General features: G+C 61.5%; 1 protein-coding gene across 5 annotated transcripts in view; it reads right to left on the bottom strand.

Moving 5' to 3' along the window:
- ATP2B3 (ATPase plasma membrane Ca2+ transporting 3) overlaps window positions 1-18,968 on the bottom strand; it is a 41,814-nt gene extending 22,846 nt beyond the window's left edge. For 2 of the 5 annotated variants that reach the window (XM_047847501.1, XM_047847502.1), the window contains exons 1-13: window positions 18,761-18,968; window positions 13,647-13,844; window positions 13,283-13,540; window positions 12,901-13,026; window positions 12,147-12,293; window positions 9,165-9,206; window positions 7,596-7,760; window positions 7,017-7,231; window positions 6,171-6,413; window positions 5,601-5,842; window positions 2,909-3,143; window positions 570-749; window positions 347-434 (exon numbers count right to left, since the gene is read on the bottom strand). In XM_047847501.1, the coding sequence (XP_047703457.1) occupies window positions 347-434; window positions 570-749; window positions 2,909-3,143; window positions 5,601-5,842; window positions 6,171-6,413; window positions 7,017-7,231; window positions 7,596-7,760; window positions 9,165-9,206; window positions 12,147-12,293; window positions 12,901-13,026; window positions 13,283-13,540; window positions 13,647-13,844; window positions 18,761-18,968 (2,347 nt within the window). Of the gene's footprint in view, window positions 1-346; window positions 435-569; window positions 750-2,908; window positions 3,144-5,600; window positions 5,843-6,170; window positions 6,414-7,016; window positions 7,232-7,595; window positions 7,761-8,561; window positions 8,587-9,164; window positions 9,207-12,146; window positions 12,294-12,900; window positions 13,027-13,282; window positions 13,541-13,646; window positions 13,845-18,760 lie in introns of all 5 variants that reach the window. The other 3 variants (XM_047847504.1, XM_047847503.1, XM_047847505.1) reach the window with 3 other exon arrangements.
- Window positions 18,969-20,247: the final 1,279 nt, after the last annotated feature.

The raw sequence follows: 20,247 nt of genomic DNA, 5'->3' as shown, positions 1-20,247 counted from the left end.
GCCTTAGTTTCCCCATCTGTTACAATGAGAGGCCATTCTCTAGTGGTGTCTTCCATTCATGCTGCTAGCCAGGGAAGCAGAGTGAGCTCTGGTATGTCAGCCCTTCGAGGGCGTCTCCATCATTATCCCCATTTTCCTGAGGAGGAAACTGAAGTTTAGGGAGGGCCATGTCCAGCAGCAACACGTGTGCAGCCCGGGACCCCGCTTCCTAGGCAGGCCCTGGAGCTTGGCTTTGGGAGCCCCGGGGCAAGAGCACACGTGGGGACGATGGCCACACCCAGCCAGCATCATGGCACCTCAGGAAGGGGCACGGCAGGGGGCAGCAGGGGTGAGCGGGCTCCCTTACCTTTGACCAGAGTGTGCTTGTCGGTGGGAGACGATCGGGCGAGGACCCTCAGCTTGGGCCACACCTTGTCCAGACGCTCCTGTTCTATCTGGGAGGGGGAAGCACACAGACGCTGCAGAGCTTGGAGCGGGGTAGGGGGTACCGAGCAGAGGCGGGGGTGGGGGGGGGGAGAAACAGCCAGAGCCCCGGACTGAGGTGGGAGGGCAGCAGAGCCAGGAACTACCTCGCCTTTCTCGTTGCGGATCCGCCGGTTGAACTCCTTTCCCTCCAGGCACAAGAAGTCCTCCCCGGGCTGGATGATGCCACACTTGGCCGCGATGGCCCGGGCCGTGTTGATGTTGTCCCCGGTCACCATGCGGACTGTGATGCCGGCACGCTGGCATTTGCGGATAGCTTCAGGAACCTGGAAGAGACAAAAGGCATGGGTGCAGCCACCGAGGCGAGACACATCCGCGTCTGGGCTGAGCCCTGCCCTCCATCCGGCTCCGCGGCACCTCTCCTTCCTTCCCTCAGCACGACCCCCACCCCCACCCCCTGACCCCAGGTGCCTCCTTCATTGCGCTGGGCCCCGGGACCGGCGACGACTCGGACCCAGGCCCCGACACAAGTAAAGCTGGGAGAAGCCACTGGAAGCTTTTATGCTGTCGAGGGGCACCACTGGAGTCTTGTCTGGAAAGGTGACCATAGAAATCACCAGCTCCGTCAATCTCATTTTCCTCTGCAAACTGGAGGTCCAGAGCGGCCGAGCCAGGATCGGCCCTGGTTACCAGGCTGGCTGGCAGGGTGGCTGTATCACTTAGCTCTGGAAGAATGACAAAGAGACCTCTGTCCCCAGCTACCCTGCCAGACGGCAAGGCCAAGGGCAGGCCTGTTGCTTTGGGGCCCCGACTCAGGGCAGGCTTCTGGCCATCAGCTGGCTTGTGGCCAAGCCCTGGACACTTCTCACTTGTCCCCCTCCCCCCCACCCCCGCCGCCCACCGTTTTACAACATAGAACCAGAGGCATTTACAGCTCTAGGTTCTACATGATAAGGTATTTTCACTACTTGGAACCAGTAGACACGTGGCTGAGGTAGAAGGGTGGGGGCAGGCCGGTTATCGTGGAGTAGAAATGGTTGTGGCCAGGGTCCTGGGAGTCCAGGGACATTGCCCTCCTGGGTCTGTGAGATGTTCTGGCACCTGCCAGCCTAGGAGCAGCACTGAACACCAGCCGGGCGCCTTCGGCCTGGCAGGGGTGGGGGTGGAGCAGTGATCAGTTCCATTCAGAAGGGGGAGGCCATCAGGTCTATGCGAGCACAACGCAGCTTTATGATTCGGCTCTGCCGTGTAGACACAGGCCAATCATCCACGCCTCAGTTTCTCCCTGGCCTGATGAAGGGCAAGGCCCTGTGTCTCCGGGGGTGGCCCTGTCGCCCACAGCAGCATCTTCTCTCCCTGCTCTCCCAGGCTGCTGCTCCCCGTCCCCTCTGCTGCCATCCGCTTCCTCCCAGGCCAGCTTCCAGGTGTCCCCTTTCTGCACAGAGAGGCCCCGGTGTCCTCAGAATGCGGGGATACGCTGCTGCCGAGGGCCTGCGGTCGCTCTGTACACGTAGCGAGCATTGACTGTGGAATTGGCCGGTCTTAGGCGCCTGCTCCGGTATGTCAGTGAATACCTGTCTCCTGAAGAAAGGCCCAGAAGCCTGTCCTCCCTCGTCTCAGCAACGCGTGTGTTTTCAGGCTAATCAGCAGGATCAGGGTGGCCCTGCTTCTGACATGAGGTGGGTGCCACTGGAGAGGCCCTGGGAGGTGAGAGAGGGTCCCTCCCTGCCTCTGGCAACCCGCACCCCTGTGGCTTGCGCTCTTCCCTTGGGGCCTGCTCGCTCTCCCTGTCTCAAGGCTCTTCCATCTTTATGGACCGGCAACCCTCCCCTTTGCTTCTTCGCTCTACAGCCTGTTCGGCTTCTGCCCAGTTTCTCTGTTCCCTTTTCACAAAAGCTCTTGGTAAAGCCATCTACACATGCTGGCTCCTTGCCTGGCCCCTTCCTTCAAGTCTCTTTGCAGGCTCCTCCCACCTCCGTCCCAGCTGTCCACTCACCCTGCGACATCGCTCATATAAACATGCTTCTGGACTCTCTCTCCGGCCAGGACCTTCTGCTCTGAGTGCTCCACGCCTGCAGCTACCTGCCCACTTGACATCTCTGCAGGGATGTCCCGAACATCACTTGGCCCCAACCAAACCCGTGACCGGGAACAGCCCCCTGCCCCCCAAACCTGCGTCCTGTCGGACTCCTGGTACCGTGCCCCAGTGCCACCTCCGAACCAGAGCCCTGGGAGTGGTGCCTGACTCTCCCTCTCCCTCGCCGCTCCCTCCAGCCTGTCAGTCCTGCCGGGGAGGTCTGACCTGGAGGACCCTGGGGCCCTGCCCTTGCCCACCTTTCCTAACCTTTCTGGGCTCCAGCAGGAAGTAGTGTGAGAGCAGCGAAGGCACCAGAAGGGGGCCATGCCGTGGAGGCCGTACGGGAACCAGGGCTGCCCCTCCACCCATCCAACGACCCGGGCCGCTCCCGGACCAGAGGGTGGCTACCTCGGGCCGCACGGGGTCCTCGATGCCCACGACGGCTATGCAGGTGAGGTCGCCCACGACTTCGTTCTCATTGTCCCAGTCGGGCTCCTGAGCTGCGGAAAAGTCCCGGTAGGCAATACATATGGTGCGGAGGCCATCGCAAGCCATGGGCTCAATGATCTTCTTCACCATGTCGTCCCGGTCCCGAGGGCGGAAGCCGCGCAGCTCCCCGTTGCTGTTTAAGATGTTGGTGCACCTGGGGCGGGGACAGAACAACAGCGTTGGTGCCAGTGAAGCGAGGGCAGCCGGAGCAACAGAGAGTCTCGGCAGGCGTCGGTGTGAGCCCCGCATTCAGCGCGGCAGACAGGCTTGTACAAGGAGGGAGGCGTTCTGCCTCCTGGGGCCTAACGGTGTACCCTCCCCAACCACTCACATCCTTCCCAGAACCTCACAATGTGGCTTTATTTGGAAATAGGGTTGTTGCAAAGTCACGGCGAGGTCATACTGGTTTAGAGTGGGCCCTTAATCCAATGACTGGTGTCCTTATCAAAAGAGAAGAGAACACATGGAGACACAGACGCACACAAGGACAAGGCACCGTGAAGACAGAGGTGATACGTGTACAAGCCAAGGAGCCCCAAAGACTGCTGGCCATGGCCAGAAGCTGGAAGAGACGAGGAAGGACCCTCGCTGGAAGCTTCGAAGGGAGCGTGGCCCTGCCCACACCTTGATTTTGGACTTCCGGTCTCCAGAACTGTGAGAAAACAGATTTCTGTGTTTTTAAGCCATCAGATTTATGGTCCTCCGTTCTGGAAGCCCCAGGAGCTGGAAACTCATAGGCTGGTGTAGGCGAGGAGACCCTAGAGTGCAGGGCTCACCCCAGCTCTTCGTGGACTCTCTGGGGTACACTGCTCTGGCAATGCCATGGAGTGTGGCCGTGACAAAGAAGCAGGATTCAGGTGTGCAAGAAGAAGGAGCAAAGGAACCGAGGTCCCCAGAGGCAGGCATGGCGGAGGGGCGAATGGGAGCCCTGGACAGACTGGTGAAGGAGGAAAGGAGGAGCTGGCAGGGACTCTCGCCCTTTTGTGGAGTCACTCATGTAACTCTCGCAACACTCCCAGGAGGTATTTCTGTTGTCTCCACGTAGGGGAAACTGAGGCCGTGCCGGGGAGTGAGTCAATGTCCACACGGCCAGCAAAGAGGAGAGCCAGGAGTGGAGCCCAGCGCCCAACTACAGGAATGGGGCTTCTAGCCACGGTACCTGCCAGAGGCTGAGGAAGCACAGAAAGAGAGCTGGGGCCTCCAAACCCGGCCGCCACACCTCCTGGGATGCGGTAGGACAGCTTCAGGGGGGAAGTGGCCTTTGCACCCGGGGAGTATGTGCCTGGGCAGAGACTTGGGGGAGAACATTTATGTCTTAGAAGGTGGCCTTGGAATAAGTGAGGAGCCAGGTGGGCAGGGCAGAGCAGCTGGGGGGCTTGGGGGGGCACTTGGAGGCGGAGCTCCATGCTCCCCGCCCCACTCAGTTTTTATAACAGCTGTATTGAGATATCATTCACACACCACCCAACTTATCCATTTAAAATGTCCAATCCAGGGGCGCCTGGGTGGCTCAGTCGGTTGAGCGTCTGACTTCGGCTCAGGTCATGATCTAGCAGTTCGTGAGTTGGAGCCCTGCATCGGTTCTCTGCTGTCAGCATAGAGCCTGCTTGGGACGCTCGATCCCCCTCTCTTTCTGTCCCCCGCCCCACGCATGCGTGCTCTCTCTCTCAAAATAAATATTTAAAAAATATTAAAAAAATAAAATGTATAATTCAATGGCTTTTAGTCTAGTCGCAGTGTTGTGCCACCATCACCACAGTGCACTTTAGAACATTTCCATCACCTCTAAAAAAAGCCCTACATGAGGGACACAAGAAGTAAAGAGACGAACAGGATTTCATCAGTGAAAAACACATGTGCCTCCAAGAATGAATGAAGACAGTGAAAAGGCATTTGCCAATCAAGTATGTGCTAAAGATCTCTTACAGGACAACGACAAGACCACGAATAACTCAAATCAAAGACGAGCAAAGGACTTGAGTGGCTGTTTCTCCCAAGAAGGCACACAAATGGCCTGAAATTTGGCCATTTCGGGGCCGACATCCCTAGTCATCAGGGAAATGCCTCTGCTCGAGACAGTTGGGTGGTTCCTCAAAAAGTTAACCTGTGTTACGGCAGGACCCAGCCTTCCGCTCCCAGGTATGTCCGAGAGAACTGAGAGTACGAACCCCAAGGAACAGCTGTACGCCCCTGTTCACGGCAGCAAGGCTCACAGCAGCCCAAGGGCGGGGGACTGGCCGAAGGCCGAATGGATGAACCCTGACAGCGTTCTGCTCGGTAGAGGCAGCCTGACACACGGGCCACATACCGTACGATCCCGTTTATGTTAAATGTCCCTGATCGGCAAATCCATACAGAAAGGAGATGAGTGGCCATCAGGGGCTGGTTGGGGGTGCGGTGGGAGGGACTGTTGAATGGGGACAGGGTTGCCTTTGGGGGGCTGGTGACGAGAACGTTTTGTAATGCGCCACACCGGGACTATACTTGCTGTGTGTTTTCACGCGATTACAATGGCCACTTTTACGCTATGTCTATTTTACCACAACAGTAAACTCAGAAGCCTTGCACTCTGCAGCACCCAGCCCTAGGCTGCCTCCCATCGCCGGCTCACTTTTTCAGCAGGATCTCCGAGGCGCCCTTGCTGAAGAGGCGGAAGCCGCCGTCAGGCATGCGGATGACTGTGCTCATGGACTTGCGGACCGAGTTGAAGGTGTACACTTTGTAAAGCTTATCTTCCGGAATCTGCTCCCGCACAGGCTGGAAGTCCCGCTTCAGGTCCAGGACAAAGCCCAGCAGAGCACACTCTGTCTTGTTGCCCACTTGGCGTGGGAGAGCGCCTTCCTTCTCTGGAGGCTACGAGGCAAGGAGAACCAGCGTGGCACCGGGGGCCCAAGTGTCCCCTCCTTGCTGCCCCCAGGACCCCGGCCTGGCTGTGGCCACCATGTCTTTAGGGTGTGGTGGCAGGGAGCCGAGGAGGGCCTCCATGCGGACTCCAATGTGGGCAGGCTGCCCACCACTCACTGGGCTCAGAGGGGGTTTCCAGAACCTGCAGGTCCCGCCCAGAAGCCAGGGCAGGAGTCCAGAGGGGCCCTGGTGACCCCTGACGACGCCGCCTCTGGCCCGGCGCCCTGCCGTCATCCCACCCCGACCCGGCCCAGCCTGCCGCCCGCTCCCTGCTCACTAGTATTTTGGTGGTGTAGGCACTGTTGATGGAGATGGCGTGGACCAGGAGGTCGAGGATCTTGGGGGTCAGGGTGCTGGGGGCCGGAACCTCTTTGTAGTGGGTGTCCCCGAGGTAGGACTGGACCACGGTCATACGGTTGGTGGTGAGCGTGCCCGTCTTGTCTGAGCAGATGGCTGTGGCATTGCCCATGGTCTCGCAGGCGTCCAGGTGGCGGACCAGGTTGTTGTCCCTCATCATTTTCTGTAAAGGGCATAGATGAGGGCTTAGGTAGCCAGCTGTCCTTGGAAAGGTTGGCCCATGGGGTCGGGGAGCAAGAGGTCATCAGCCGGTCATGTGCACCTCGGCTCTGCCCAGCCAGCTTTCCATGTGGCACTAACAGCCCGGGGGGCCTCGGTCAGCTGGCACATACCCTCGCGGCCGGGCACGGCTTGGAGTGACGGCAGAGCGGGAGGACTCTCGTGAGACAGGCCAAGCGGTCGACTCGCGGCACTCCCTCTTCCCAGGGCTCCCTGGGGCCTCCCCCCTGCCCACGGCCCCCGCTCAGGTCATTGGCTGTCTCTGTGCTCCCCCCTCCTGACGCCATCTCCCCCCACTGTCTCCCGGTGTTCTCGGCCCTCTCCGGATCACCCTTTGCGCCTGCACCCGCTTCTGCAAGGGACAGCAGTGTCCTCAGACCTGCAGATGCTGGGTCTATCCTCCCGCCTGCCTGCCGTCCAGCTCATCCCAGCCGCCCCACTCTCCCCATGACCAATCCCAACTTGCTTAATGGCTTGGAACGCCAATTTCTGGGTCTGTATCCTAGTATGAAGGCATTCTCACGCGTACCGTGTTTATAATTATTACCTTGACAGAGTAGGCTAAGGAGATGGTGACGGCAAGAGGCAGGCCCTCCGGGACGGCCACAACCAGTACAGTGACACCGATGATGAAGAACTTCACAAAGTACTGCACGTAGACGGGCGTGCACTCCGCCAGCCACACCCGGCCGTCCACGACGAAGGTCTCAATCACAAAGTAGAGGACCAGGATGATGACGGTGATGGCAGACATCACCAGCCCTGCCCAGCCACGGAAGCCACAGAGGGTGGGTGCGGGAAGGGGAGTCGGCCGGGGCGAGGGAGGGAGAGAGCAAGAGCGAAGGAGTGGTAAGGGAGGCTGCGGACCTCGCCACGGCCAGCCAGGTCGGGGGAGGCACTCGGTCCCCAGCCTTGTGGACGGACGCTTGGAAGCCACGGTTTCCAAATGGGGGCCGGCCCGGCCCCTGCCGGCCACTGCCGGCCCCTTGTGGGGTCCCCTTGCTGCCTGGCCTGCGTCCCCTGGAACATCCCTTTCCCACTTGCCCTCCATGGCCCGACCTCAGGCCCAGGGGCCCAGTGTCCTCGCCCATTGGTGGCCCCTGGACCACGCATCCGCTGGCCCTACCTGCTTTCCCGATCTGCACGGCCAGTTTGGTGAGCTTGCCCTGCAGGACCGACTTCTCCTTCTTGGGCACGCTGGCTTTCTTCTTCTCCCGTTCCTCAGTCTCCCCACCCTCCGCACTCTTCAGGGGCTGCATTTCCATGGCAACTGCCCCGTCCTGCTTCTTGGCTGCGTACAGAGGAACCCCACAGCCAAACTTAGGGCCCAGGCGACAGCTACAAGGGGCTTTCACAGGGAAAGACGTGCCACACTATACGAGAGGAAACGGGGCTCAAGGGGTTTCTCTGCTTTCTGAGTGTGACCTAGCCCAGGGGCTGTCTCCTCTCCCTCCCGTCTCCCTGGCAGTTCAGGCCCTCCCGAGATGGGTGGGAGGCTCCGGTGCTGTCATGGTCAGCGCAGAGACGGTTGTCTCGGGGCTTCTCAGGGGAAAGGAGGACAGACACAAGCACGAGCAACTTTGGGCACACAGACAGGATGGCCAGCCCCATAATGCCCCAAATCTCAATACCTGACAGCAGAGGTCTGGGGCCCAGGGAACGTTCCAGAACCTTGAACTGAGTCAGTGGCCCACTGGTGTCCAAGCACCACCCCCCCTCAGGAGGCCTAGGAGCCCCTGTGTTCTTCTTCCCTGCTCCCTGCTTAGGCTGTCTATTCTCCCGTCAGCCTCTCGAGTGGGCGCATTGACTTCCATCAGAGCCCCGTCTCGCTGTGTGCCCCTCCTCAGCCCGCTCCCTGGCTGCAGGTGGCTCCTGCCGGAACTGGCCACCATGGGCGAGCCTCACACCTCTCTCTCCTCTAGCTGCCTCTTCGCCTTCTGTCTGGGACAGGTGGCGTCCTCGTGGCTCCCTCACTGGGTCCTGCTCTCTTCACACTGCTCCTGACCACAAGGCTTCTTGTCCCCAGGGGCCTCAGGCCAGAGCCCACGGCCTCAGTGATACTCAATGCCCCACCCAGCTGGGTCACTCTAGCCTTGCGCCCCACTGACTGGCACTCCCTGCCCCAGCCCGGGACCCTAGCCATCAGGCTGTCCCCCTGACCCAGATCCCTCCCAACCTCAGCTATCCTCTGAACTCTAGTTTGCTTGTCTGACCCTGTCTTGGTCCCTGGGCCCCTGGGCCCCACAATGCACTTGAGTCTTGCCCCTGGGTCCGTTTCTCTGCGTTCTGACCTTCCTGATGGCAAGGACCATGCTTTACACCTTTGGATTCCCTCCAAAGCCCCTCACCGCTGACAACCCTCATCCCAGCCACACGGCATCAGCACCTACCAGGCATTCGGGCCGAGAGGAGAGTGGGTGTTGGACCGGCACCCGGTCACCCTGCCTCAAAAGCCCAGAAGAAAGGCAGCTGGACCAGGAAACCCACAGGCCTGGTGTGGTCTTGGGTGAGTCACCCTCTCTGAGCCTCAGTTTCCTCACGGGTGATCTTTGCATACTTCTGGCAGGGTCTGCACAGGGGCCCCCCGCCCCACTCACCTGGTCTCTGGGTGTTGCTCCAGCAACTGACGCGGGCGGCCCCCCACCCTGTGCCGCACCCCTCCGCCACCCCACCCTGAGCACGGGGCGCGCATTACCTTTGGTCTGGCTACTCTCCATCGCCCCATCCTGCTGCTTGCCTACAACGGAAGAGGAATGACAGACACGAAGGCTTCAGAACATCCACGTGGCCCTGGCACACGCACACGCACACGCACACGCACACAGGACAGCGGGACACAGACAGCGAGGCCAGAGAGCGAGGTGCAAAGGGGCGGGGAGGAGGGCCCTGTGCTCCCCAGGCCTGCTCTGATGCCCTCTCTCCACCTCTCGGCCCACGAGAGCCACACTCTTGGCTTCCCAGATGAGGGCCCGGCCCTCCAGTGAACTCCCCGAGCCAGTCCTGGACGGCCCCTGGGTCATGTGTGCCCAGCAGTGGGGAAGGTCTCTGAAAAGGCTACCGCCACGGGGAGTGAGAGCCGCCAGGTGTCTGGTCCCAGGTCTGCCACGTTGAGCAGGGCCCCCCCAGTCGGGATATGTACCCCCCTCCACAGGAGTGGCATGAACCGTCTACCTAGGTGGTCCCTGACCCCTAGTGGCCTAGCGGTCAGCTTTCTGTGCAGCGCAGCCAGCAGTCAGCTCTGCAGAGTGTTTGGAGGGACAGAGAAGGGAGACTCTAGAAACTTGCTGGTCTTGAATGCCCACATGGGTGCCAGGCACCCGGCACTGGAGGGAGCAATGGTACACGGAATGGGCTGGGCCCCAGCTGGACCTGTGTGTCGGCGGCGGGGGTGGGGGGTGCATTCGTGAATGTGGTCTGCAACCACAAAGCCCGCAGCTGGGTGTTGGGGACCAGGGCAGTGACTGGCTTCCAAGACCAAGGTAAACGGCGCTGTGCTCTGGGTCGGGCTCTGTACCAGCCCCTCTGGCCTCATCTTCCCCAGGGCATCGCGGTGGGGCATCGGTTCAAAGAGCTCTCTTAGGGACCACACAAGTGCTAGCCCGGGATCTGGAAATGACTGACATGTGACAAGAGGGGTTTGTGTGCTGACCAATACCCAATAACTCATGTCACTGGGGATCCAGGAGCGCAGACAGGGTGCCAGGTGGCTTCTAGGCAGTGGGGTCTAGTCTGGGGGTCCCAGGGAGGAGAGAGAGGCCCCCTCCCGGCTGGGGTGGTATGCAGGTTGTCCCTCTGTCAGAGTGGGGAGGTTCAGAGGCGAAGGAGACTCCTGGGGGGAGAGGAGACACCTGTAGACACACGGTGACAATGCAGAAGGGCCCAGAGAGGCCTCTGGAGGAGGGAGAGATGTGCGGGATCAGCACTACAGGAAGAGGAAGACAGAAGCCCAGGGAGGGGAGGAGGGGAAGGAGAGCACCTCAAGTAGGAGGGTGACTAGGAGTCAAGGCCAAAAGGCAAGAAACAGGTTGAAGGGCAGCAGGTGGCCTGGGAGCATCGGGCTGAGAGACGGGGTTGAGAGGCAGCAGGGGTAGGGATGGGGGCCAGGGTGGGGCGCTGGCTTTGCCACCGCAGCAGCAGCCGGGCCTTGGGCTCACACCTTGGTGGGGAGTTGTGGGTGCTGCTGCCCCTGCCTGGAGCCTGGCCAGCTCTGCTCCCCTCCAGCCCCCTCCCCCCCCCCACCTCAGGATTCCCCTCTTCCAGGGAGCTGGCTGGCGGAGGTGCTCCCTCTGACCCCTCAGTAGCTCAGCCTAGGTCAGCTGAAGCAGAGTGAGGGGCAGACGAGCCAGAGCTGGGGAGGGGCCTGGGGGGACTGGTGGGGTTTTGTCAAGGTTGAAGAAGAGGGGCCCCAAACCAAGTCCTGCAGACCACCAACATCTCAGGGACAGGGCTGCAGGGGAGGAGAAGGCTTCCCTGGAGAGGGGGATGGGTACCCCAGCCCAGCCTGGAGGAGGCCCAGGGCCCACCCACCTGCCCACTTGCCTGCCTGCGGCCCCTCAGCTGTTCACGGTGGAGAGAAACTGCGCTGAGCCCCGCAGGGCCAGGATGCTTGGTGTGGCAAATGTGGATGAGGGTCTGCTAGTGCTGGCTGGCTGCTGGGAGATGGGGCCCACAGAAGCTTCTAGGCCACAGCAGGTCACCCACCTCCTCTCTCACTGTCTCCAGGAGCAGGGCAGCCTAGGGCTGGAGACACTGGCACATCCTTCCTTATGCTGGCCTGTCCCCTCGCCACTTGTTTGCCCGGTCTAGGTGCCCTGACTGACTGATGTAGGGCTGGTGACCGGCGCCCCTCTGTCTCACTTCCCCCTGGGGACCCTGGCTGCGGGCTTTCAGCACACGCTCTCTCCACATGTGTGCAGCTTCTTTGTACTCCGAGTGGACCCAAGCGAATGTTCTCGAAGGCACACATCTAGGAAACTCTGCTCCCCGCCTGGTTCGGGGGAGACCCAGGTTAGATCAAGGTGAGTCGTGACCTGGTGCGGGCCTGAAACAAAGAACTGAACGGGGTCCTGCCTGGTGGGATTGGGGCTCTGGGCGTGGGGTGGTGCTGAGGACAGCTCCATAGTTTTGTCAGCGCTGTTCTGAGGACTGGAAGAGACAGCGGCCATGCCTGGGGCTTGGGGCGGTGGCGAAAGGAGGCAGCGGGACGGCCGTGTGCCAGCTGGACTCTCACAAGACAGTTGTCCCCTGACACTGTTTTCCCCTGGGCCCCCACCCCATCCCAGCTTCCTCTGGCCTCGGACATCCTCTGGGGAGTCCAGTCCATTTCGATTGGGAGCCCTCTACCTCTGGCTGTATGACTCACATCTCCCTGGCTGCCATGTTGGTGGGGCCCTCGGCACCTCACCACGGGGCGTCAGCACACCCAAGAGCGGGCACAGGGTCCCCGGGGGCACTCTCCCAAGCCAAGGCGGCTGGCCTCTGTCCCTCCAACCCCGTTCCTCCCCAGGCAGGGCACTCCCCCCACCCTGGCACACACTTCCCAAAGCCTTTGGGCAAAGACGCCAGAAGCAGGTCCTCCAAAGGAATTGGAAGAGAAGGTACGGCCTCTCACCACTCAAGGCTGGCTCTCGCTGCAGCTGGAGCTGGAGTGGGGGATTAGGCCAGTGGTGCTGGGAACTGGATGTCACTATTTCCTTACCTTTCTTATCCTTCTTCTCCTCTTCCTCCCCACCAGCTCCAAGCAAGGTAAAGATGATTCCTGTCTGGGAGTTGACACCAACAGCAGTCACCACCATTCTTCCAGAACCTTCCATGACATGGGTACCTGGGAACACAGGGGGACCGAGACAGATTTGCATTGCTTGAGGGAGGCGTGGCTGAACACCTACAAGTTCTCCCCCAGGAATCCCAGAAGCACGAACTCGGTGTTTGGAGGCCCCTGGAGGCTATGTTGACCCTAATCCTAGAACGAAGCCTCATTCCTGGCTTGGAGGGGACCCGGAGGCGCACACATGAGCAGCTGCTTGCCCAGAAACACAAGGTGAGGTCTTCACAGGGTCCACCTGGGGCCTCCAGCCTCTCTGTCCTGTGTCACACTGCATTTGCCACCGGGATAAATGCTGGGCTAGGCCAAAATGTTCTAGGAGCTTTCCTCAGGATATTAGGGGCCCTTTGAGGCGGGGAGCACCCATTTCCTTCCCCAGTGGCTAGAGCGACCACCATCAGGCCTCCCACGGGCCACTCTGGCCTCTTGGGGGCAAAAACTTCAGACTCCCTAGCCAGAAGGGCGACTCAGGAGGCCTGCGATTGAGGGGGTGGCTGGGCCAGATGGCTTCCAAGGCTCTTTGGTGCCGAACTGGTCCAGAGGGCAGTGCCAGCCTGCATCTTGCCCCCGCCCCCCCCACAGCTTGGCCACTGCCCTGAGGCCTCACCTGAGAGCAGCATGGGGTCTTTGTCAGCTGATTTGCGCACGTGGTCCGACTCGCCTGTCAGGGAGCTCTCATCGATCTTGAGGTCATTGCCTTGGATGAGCACGCCATCAGCAGGTAGCAGGTCTCCTAAGGCCGGCCAGGCAGCCGGAACCACACGCTGTGGGTCCAGGTAGCCTTCTGCCCTGCTGCCTCCCGCCTGCCCCAGGAGAGGTCTCGAACCTAGGGGGTGGGGCCCTCTCCCTTCAGCTTCAGGCCTGCTTCCTGGGGCTCTGTCTCCAGCTTGAGCCCCCCCACGGCCCACTGCTGCCCCTGCCCCGCCTTGTCCCGCAGGTGAAGGCCCACGTACTGGGGGGTGGGGAAGGCCCTTGCCAGATGCACTCACCGTACTTGACCTGTGCGATGTCGCCCACCACCAGTGCAGCCACCGGAACCTGCAGCAGCTGGCCGTCCCGGATGACGGAGAACCTCTGTTCCTGTTCGATGCGGCTCTGCAGGCCCCGGAACTGCCTCTCCTTGCTCCAGTCATTGAAGGCCGTGACCAGCACCACGCAGGTGACTGACAACAGGATGGCGGCTCCCTCGATCCAGCCTGCCTCGGCCTCCCCTTCGTCTTCTGCTCCAGCTGACACGTTCCCGCATGCTGCACCCGAGGACAGCAGGGAAGGGTGGGGTGGCAGGAAAGTCACGCTGAGGCCCCTCGGCTCAGGTCCCATTCCTTCCCTCCTGCCGGGTCCTCCCCTGCTCACCTTCGCTCTCCTCTCCGGGCGGTGCATAGAATGAAAGGCCCAGGGAGACGATGGCGGCTACCTCCAGGATGATTAGCGTCACATCCTGCAGGGCCTCCCACACCAGTTGCAGGAAGGTCTTGGGCTGCTTGGGAGGGATGAAGTTCTGCCCATAGATCTGCCTGCGCTTTTCCAAGTCATTGGCATTGTTGGCCAGGCCTGTGTGGTGCAGGGATGGAGAGCGGGGACACAGAGCAAGAAGATGGGAAGGGCCAACAGCGTGAGGCCCTGCCCCTTTCTCCCCTGCTCGCCCAGAGTGCCTGTCTTGTTCTCTGGCCTGAAAGCCCCTGGAAGGCGGGAACTGCACCTGCCCCGTCCTCCAAGCCTTTCTGCAAACCCCGAGGACAGGTATGTGGGCGTGTGTGCCCTCCAGCTGCCTGGACAGCTCAGGCGTGCGACCGCGCGACTCGCAACAATGCGGAGCCCCTGGTATGAGGAAGGGTTCGGTCGTCCTCCCGATATGCTCGGGGAGGTCTATGGGCTACAGTGGGTCCCTTCAGAGGGCAGATGGGAAGGACGGTGATAATGGCCACCATGGGGTGGGGGTGGGCAGAGGGAACCCAGCTGGGCCAGGGATGGCCAAGTGTCACCTGGAGACAGGAGAAGAGAACAGCCCAGGCGTTCGTAGGAGTGCAGGGCTTGGTACAAGACTGGGATGGAGGGCACAGGTGTGGCAGCCTGCTGTCAGCCAGGCCCAGGGTAGCTGATCCCCTGTGGGCTGTGAGTGGGCCGAGGTGCTCGTACAATCCCTCCAGGGTCCAGAGGAGGAAACTGAGTCCAGGGAGGGAAAGGGCCCTGTGCCTGTGAGTCGGAGCTCTTGCTGGCAGCCCAGGACTCCTTTGCTGCCCTGTGCACCTGACCCTAGGTCAGGATGACGGGAGCCTCACAGATGCTAAGCCATCAACAGGGGGGCGTGGCCAAGCCATGTGCGTGGGACACAGAACCTGTGTCATCTGACGAGACCCGGGAGACAGTCGGCTCTGGCGGCCCCAAAGCATCGTCGGTTTTGCCCATACTGTTGAGCATGGGTGTGGCACCCGTGGCCCCAGGAGGTACGTAGGAACTGCCCCCGCCCCGAGCTCTCGTGGCCATCGTCCGGAGTCAGCTGCCTCCTTCCTAACGCTTTCCCTAGACCCCGCTGCAGTGCCAACCTCGAGTTCTGAGCTGGGGGTCACGGCGAAGTGCGGGGATGGGACGTGAGCTCCCTGCCTTGCCCACGCCCCCACCTATTGCCTCCTCTGGGGCCGCACACGTGGCACTTGGTGAATGTCTCTGAGGCTCTGGGATTGTCAGTGAGTGATTCATACTGATGCCACGGTGTCCCCAGGCCACCAGGCAGAGGATGAGGAGAGTGAAGGGTGAAGAAGCCGGTCTCAGTGGGGACCCCTTGTGGCCAGAGCAGGTGAAACATGTTGAAGGAGGGCTGAGAGGCTGAGAGGCCTGACCCGGACTTCTAGAGCCCTGGGAGGCCCCCGCCACATCGCAGGCACTCTAGTGTGTTGGGGCTGGGATGAAGGGCTCAGAATCAACATCCACCAAGGGGTGAGCTCCGGCTTTCGAGGCTGGGCCCTTACCTTACTTCTCATCCTTGGGACAGCCCACTTCCCACCCAGGCCCGCACCAAGCCCTCTGGGTCTCTGCCTCTACAGCATGAGTCCCCTCAGGCCCATGCCTGGAGCTACCAGAAGTCTCCATGTGGAACTGACATCCAGGCTACCTCCTCCCGAAGCCAGACATCCACTTGGCCACCCTCCCCAGAGGCGGGCCCACCGGACGCCGTCCCCTGGCCCCGCCCTCATCCCTCAGGATGCTGCTTCCTTCTAGGCCTGAACCCAAGGGTCCGGCTCCACACTGACACCTCGTGGGCAGACACTGGACTGCAGTTCCCGGGGGCAGGGAGCTACCGGCAGGGCAGATGGGGGGCGGGTTCCCCAGCTTATGGGGGTGATCTCAGCTGGCTTGGGAAGGCACATAGGACTTGATAGCAAGGAAGTGTTAAGTGGGGTGCAGAAAGAGTTGGGAGGAAGGAGGGTGGCTGTCCACTAGGCAGGGAAGGGGCCTGGGGAGGGGCAGGGTGGAGCCCACCAGAGGTGGAAGGCCTGACGAGAGCAAAAGCCCACAGCGGGCACAACCTGGGCACATCTCCGCACCCAGCGGGGCTGCGGCTGCCCCTGCCCTTCTCCCCAGGCCTCATGGTGCCTGGGCCCTGCCGGGGCTCCGGTTTCTGAAGGCTGCAACTTTCCACCTGGGTGTCTGGGACAAGCTCAGGACCTCAGCTCCTAGGGCCTGGGGTCCCAGCTGAGGGCCTGTGCCCCACTCCTAACTGAGGCCTGCGTCTTTAAGCTACAAGAGATATGAAAAGTGAGGTCAGTACTATGGAAGTGCTTGAACCCCTGCTCTCCCAGACACCCGGAATTTCCACTGCCCCTGCCTTGAGAAAGGGCACGGATCTGGAGACCCTCAAGAGAGAGCCCATGGGTCCCTGTGCCACCATAAGTCTGCATCCTGCCTGCCTCACCCCATATGCCAGATTGTCCCCAAGGGAAGCCAGGCCCTTGGGGCCCCCTCCCCAGGAGTGAGCTGGCTCCGTTCCTCCCCTCCCACTGTCAGCCTGTCCCTTGGCCTTGGGTTGCCCTTGATACTCTAGCAACGCTTCTCTCTCCCTTGCCCTGCACCAGCCCAAGACCATGGCCTTCCTGTTGGGCTTGGGGGTCCAGACAGCTGCTCAGGTACTCATGTAGGGGCCAGAAGGTAGCTGCAGCCCCTCTGGCTCCAAGCATGTGCCCAGTCGGCAGGCCCCCACAGCGGCCCAGGTCCAGGTGCTGGGGCAGGGGCCGGCTGGTTGGCTTGGACACAGATGAGTGTCCTGCCCAGAGCAGAGGCCAGATGCCATCAGAATTGGATTAGGACCACATCGTGCGGCTCTTGGATAATCTGCCCTCTCATTTCCATGACTGCTGCTGGTAAAGGCCAGACAGGGGAAGGGCTGGGGCCCAGGTCCCCCTGGTGGGCTTCCCACTGAGCTTGGCCCAAGACCCGGGTTCTCTGGCTTCTGGAATCCTCTTGGATAGCTACAAAGCCTGAGCCCATTGACGTGCTTATTGCCGAGAACAGACAAAATTCCCCCCCCCAGTACACCATGCACGTCCCCACGCCCCCCACCCTTCCCAAAGCACCCATCTGCCAGCACACCTTGCCAGGGGATTGATGTGGGGCCCAGGGTGCGGCTAAGCCGGCCCCTCCTAAAGCTCAGGCCATTGTGTCTGGGCAGGAGAGGGGACATGTGGGTGAACATTCCGGGGCCAAGTCGGCAGGTGTACTGGGGGCCAGGGCTCCTGGGCTTGGAGTGGGGAGGGGTAGTCCTCGTGCTGCTCATTCTTCAGGAGGCAGGTCAGGCCTGGCCGGCTCCCTCTGCTGCGGCCTGGCCACCCACCTGGGCACTTGCCCTTCTTCATGCCCGCCCCTCCACAGGCACTGGGCGAGCTCCAGAGCCGCTGTGGCAGAATCAGGCAGGTTCCCAGGGGCCTTGACATTTTAAATATTTAACAAGGCCTGACAGGCAGAGGAAAGAGCTGCCAGCTGAAGCCCATCTGCTTCCTTTTATCTGGAAGAGGCCAGAGCCCTTGTGGCTAAATGGCCCTCCACCCCAGCCTCCCCGCTAGCCCCAAATCCTGGGCGGGGGGGGGGGGCAAGGAGGAGGGAAGGAGAGAGATCCCTCTGGCCCCGAGCCAAGCCATCTGCCCTGATAACACAACACACCAGGCTGGGTCCCTTTAGAGCACAAAACAAGAGAGACCCAGGTGGCCCTGAGAAGGCCACTTAGGCTTGGAGTTCCTGACCTGGTTGGGTGGGCACCCTCTCACCCGGCCCTTGGGCCCATCTCCTCCCGGGTGGGCCTTCTCTACCCCCTGCTCCAGCCCATGTGCCATCCACAGACAGATAGGGCCAGGGAGCAACAGACAAGGGTGACGGCCAGAGCCCTGGGTGGACAAAGGTGTGACAGCTGAGATGGGAGCTGATGAGATAAATCAGGGCGGCTGAGAACAGGCCTGGCACTGGGCTGGGACAGCCCTAGCAGCCCTGCCAGGGAGGTGCCAGCTGGGCCAGAAAACACTCCAACTCCTGGAATCTGGGGCCAAGCCTGGGTCCTGGTGGTCCCGGCCTCCCAGCAGACCCAGCAGGCAGGACTGGGAAAGGCTGGTGCAGAGCAGGGCACAGTTTTGCCTCCAGTGCAGGGGGCAAGGGCTACAGGGCCGAGGCAGGGACCCAAGGTGGCGGTCAGGCCTCTGCCTCTGGAACCTTCTAGACAATGCTCCTCAGCCTTCCTCAAGGCTCCGGACAGCAGATCTCCTCAGATCTATGCTGCCTGAGGCTTGCACCTCTTTGGCAGGGGAGAATTCTACCGCTGAACCACCCAAGCACCAGACTTGCTTCTTTGCTTCTTTGGGACAGTCTGTGGCCAGTGGCACCTCCACTCAGCACTCTGTCCCCCCTTTCCAGAGAGAGCCCCCTGCAACCCAAGCCCGCAGAGGGCCGGCACCCTCGTTTTCCTGTGCCCCTTAACCGGACACGGGGCTGGGCACACGGCCTGGAGCATACACAGGGGCCCGGCCTTCCTCCTCCTCTGTCCCACCCTGTTGCCCTGTTGCCCAGAAGGCAGGGGCAGGGGCCCAGCCTGACACCGTGCCGTTCTCTTCCTTCCCTCCTCTTTTGCTTGATTTCTATTTAATCCAAAGAGGCGAGAGCAGGGAGCTGCTGCTGATGGAGGGGGTCAGGCCACGGCTCCCGGAGGACCCCAGGTTACCCAGAGGACAATCCCCCTCACCCCCCTACAGAGCATCTCCCGCTCGGTGGTGGCGGGGGTGGGATGGCTTCCTTGGGAGGGCACAGTCAGGGTCAAGAGTGCTTCCGGAAGCTGCTGCAGAAGCACCACCCGGCCCTCGGCCAGGCCCGCCCCGGGGGTACGGGACGTCTTCAGGATGGCCCTTGGAGACCGGGGGGAGTGTCCGGTGGCCCATGACCCTACATCCCTGGCGCACTCGCGGCCTGCGCTGGGGCTCTGCTGGGAGCCTTACCCTCTGTGGGCGAGGTCTTCAGCCTCCTGCAAAGCCCACTGACGTCCCCGTAGGCTTCCTGGACCTTCTGCAGCGCCTCAGCCCCTCGGAGCTCCATGAGGGAACGCAACTCAGCCAGTGTGCACCCAAAGCCGCCCGCATGGGGGGCCTCCCGCTGCTGCTGGGGCTTGGGGTGAAACTCGATGGAACTGTTGGCCATGTCGCCCATCCCGCCTGTCGTGCCGGGAGGACAGGGTGCCCGACCTCTTCACAGGTGCGGCCTCAGCTAGGGGCAGGCAGCCACCCGAGGTCCCAGTGCCTGGGTGAGGTGTAGTGGAGGGAGCTGCAGCGGGGAAGTGGCCGAGCACGGACACCTGGGGAGAGGTGAGAAGAAGCCAGGGGCGAAGTTGAGACAAGACTGAGGTCCACTCTCCCAGAACGTTCTCCGAAAATCGGCACTCAGTCTGAGCCATGACTTGCCGATTGCAAAATTCACCTCCTAGGTTGGGTCAGTGGCCCTCATGCCCTGCCAGGCCCAGCTGCCAGGCCATCCCCTAGTCCTGCCCAGCCCAAGTACCCAAGGCAGGAGGACTCGCCTAGGTGGGGAAGGAGGGAGCGTTCGTGTCTCCTGGAAGGGGTCTGCTGTTGCGATACGGAGACTCTGACTGCCTCCCAAATCCGTCTGGGAACCCACACCGAAGCAGAGGTGATGTCCTGGGGTTGATTACTGGCACGGGTGGGTGGGCTATCTGTGCCACAATTCTCTCATGTCCGTGCCCTACCTTGGGTGAAAGCTTGTCCCCTCCGTCATGCTCCCTGCTCTTGCCTGATTAACACTCGCCCGGCGTAGCAGACGTGCTATAAATCCCCTGCAGCGTCCTGGCACAGCCTCTGGGGCTCACGGTTTCAGGCTTGGGGCTGCGCGGGGGGTCCAGGGAGCAGGCCAGGCCATGGGTGGGGCCAGCCGGGAGCCAGGTCAAGACTTAGTGTGCAGGGTGTCTCTGCTGCCCCGAGGGCACCTGGGGGGTCTGGGGCAAGGAAGGGAGGTGGCCTGGGGGGAGGAGGTAAGGAGGGAGAGGGAGGGCAGGAGGGGAAAGGAGGGGATAAAAGGAGAAGAGGAGGGGTGGAGGAGAGGGAGCACAGGAGAAGGTGGAAAGCAGCCACAGGTCACTGGCGACTTCCCCATCAGCCCGCCCACAGCACGGTGCCGTCCCCTCCCCTCACACCCTTCTGCCCTCCAGGCGATGAATTGGGGGGCTGCCCACAACACACACACAGGCTGGGAGCATGAGTGCAAGCATCCCCAAAGGTCAAACTCCCAGGATTAAACTAGTGTCAGTGCACATGGCCTTGGCCTTCACAACAGCAAAGAGGCCTCCCGAGGGCATGGCTCAGTTGGGCCCAATCTTTTGCCTTTGGGGAAGCTGCAGGCTCCGAAGGATCCTCTTGGAAGCAAAACTTGGCTACCAATGCAGGTTCCTGATCTAGAACTGCCCATGGAAACACAG

Source organism: Prionailurus viverrinus, unplaced genomic scaffold, assembly GCF_022837055.1.
Source record: "Prionailurus viverrinus isolate Anna unplaced genomic scaffold, UM_Priviv_1.0 scaffold_49, whole genome shotgun sequence".
In the NCBI taxonomy this organism is placed as follows: Eukaryota; Metazoa; Chordata; class Mammalia; order Carnivora; family Felidae; genus Prionailurus; species Prionailurus viverrinus.
Note: the sequence above shows the minus strand (reverse complement) of the source record. Positions and strands in the feature narration are given on the sequence as shown.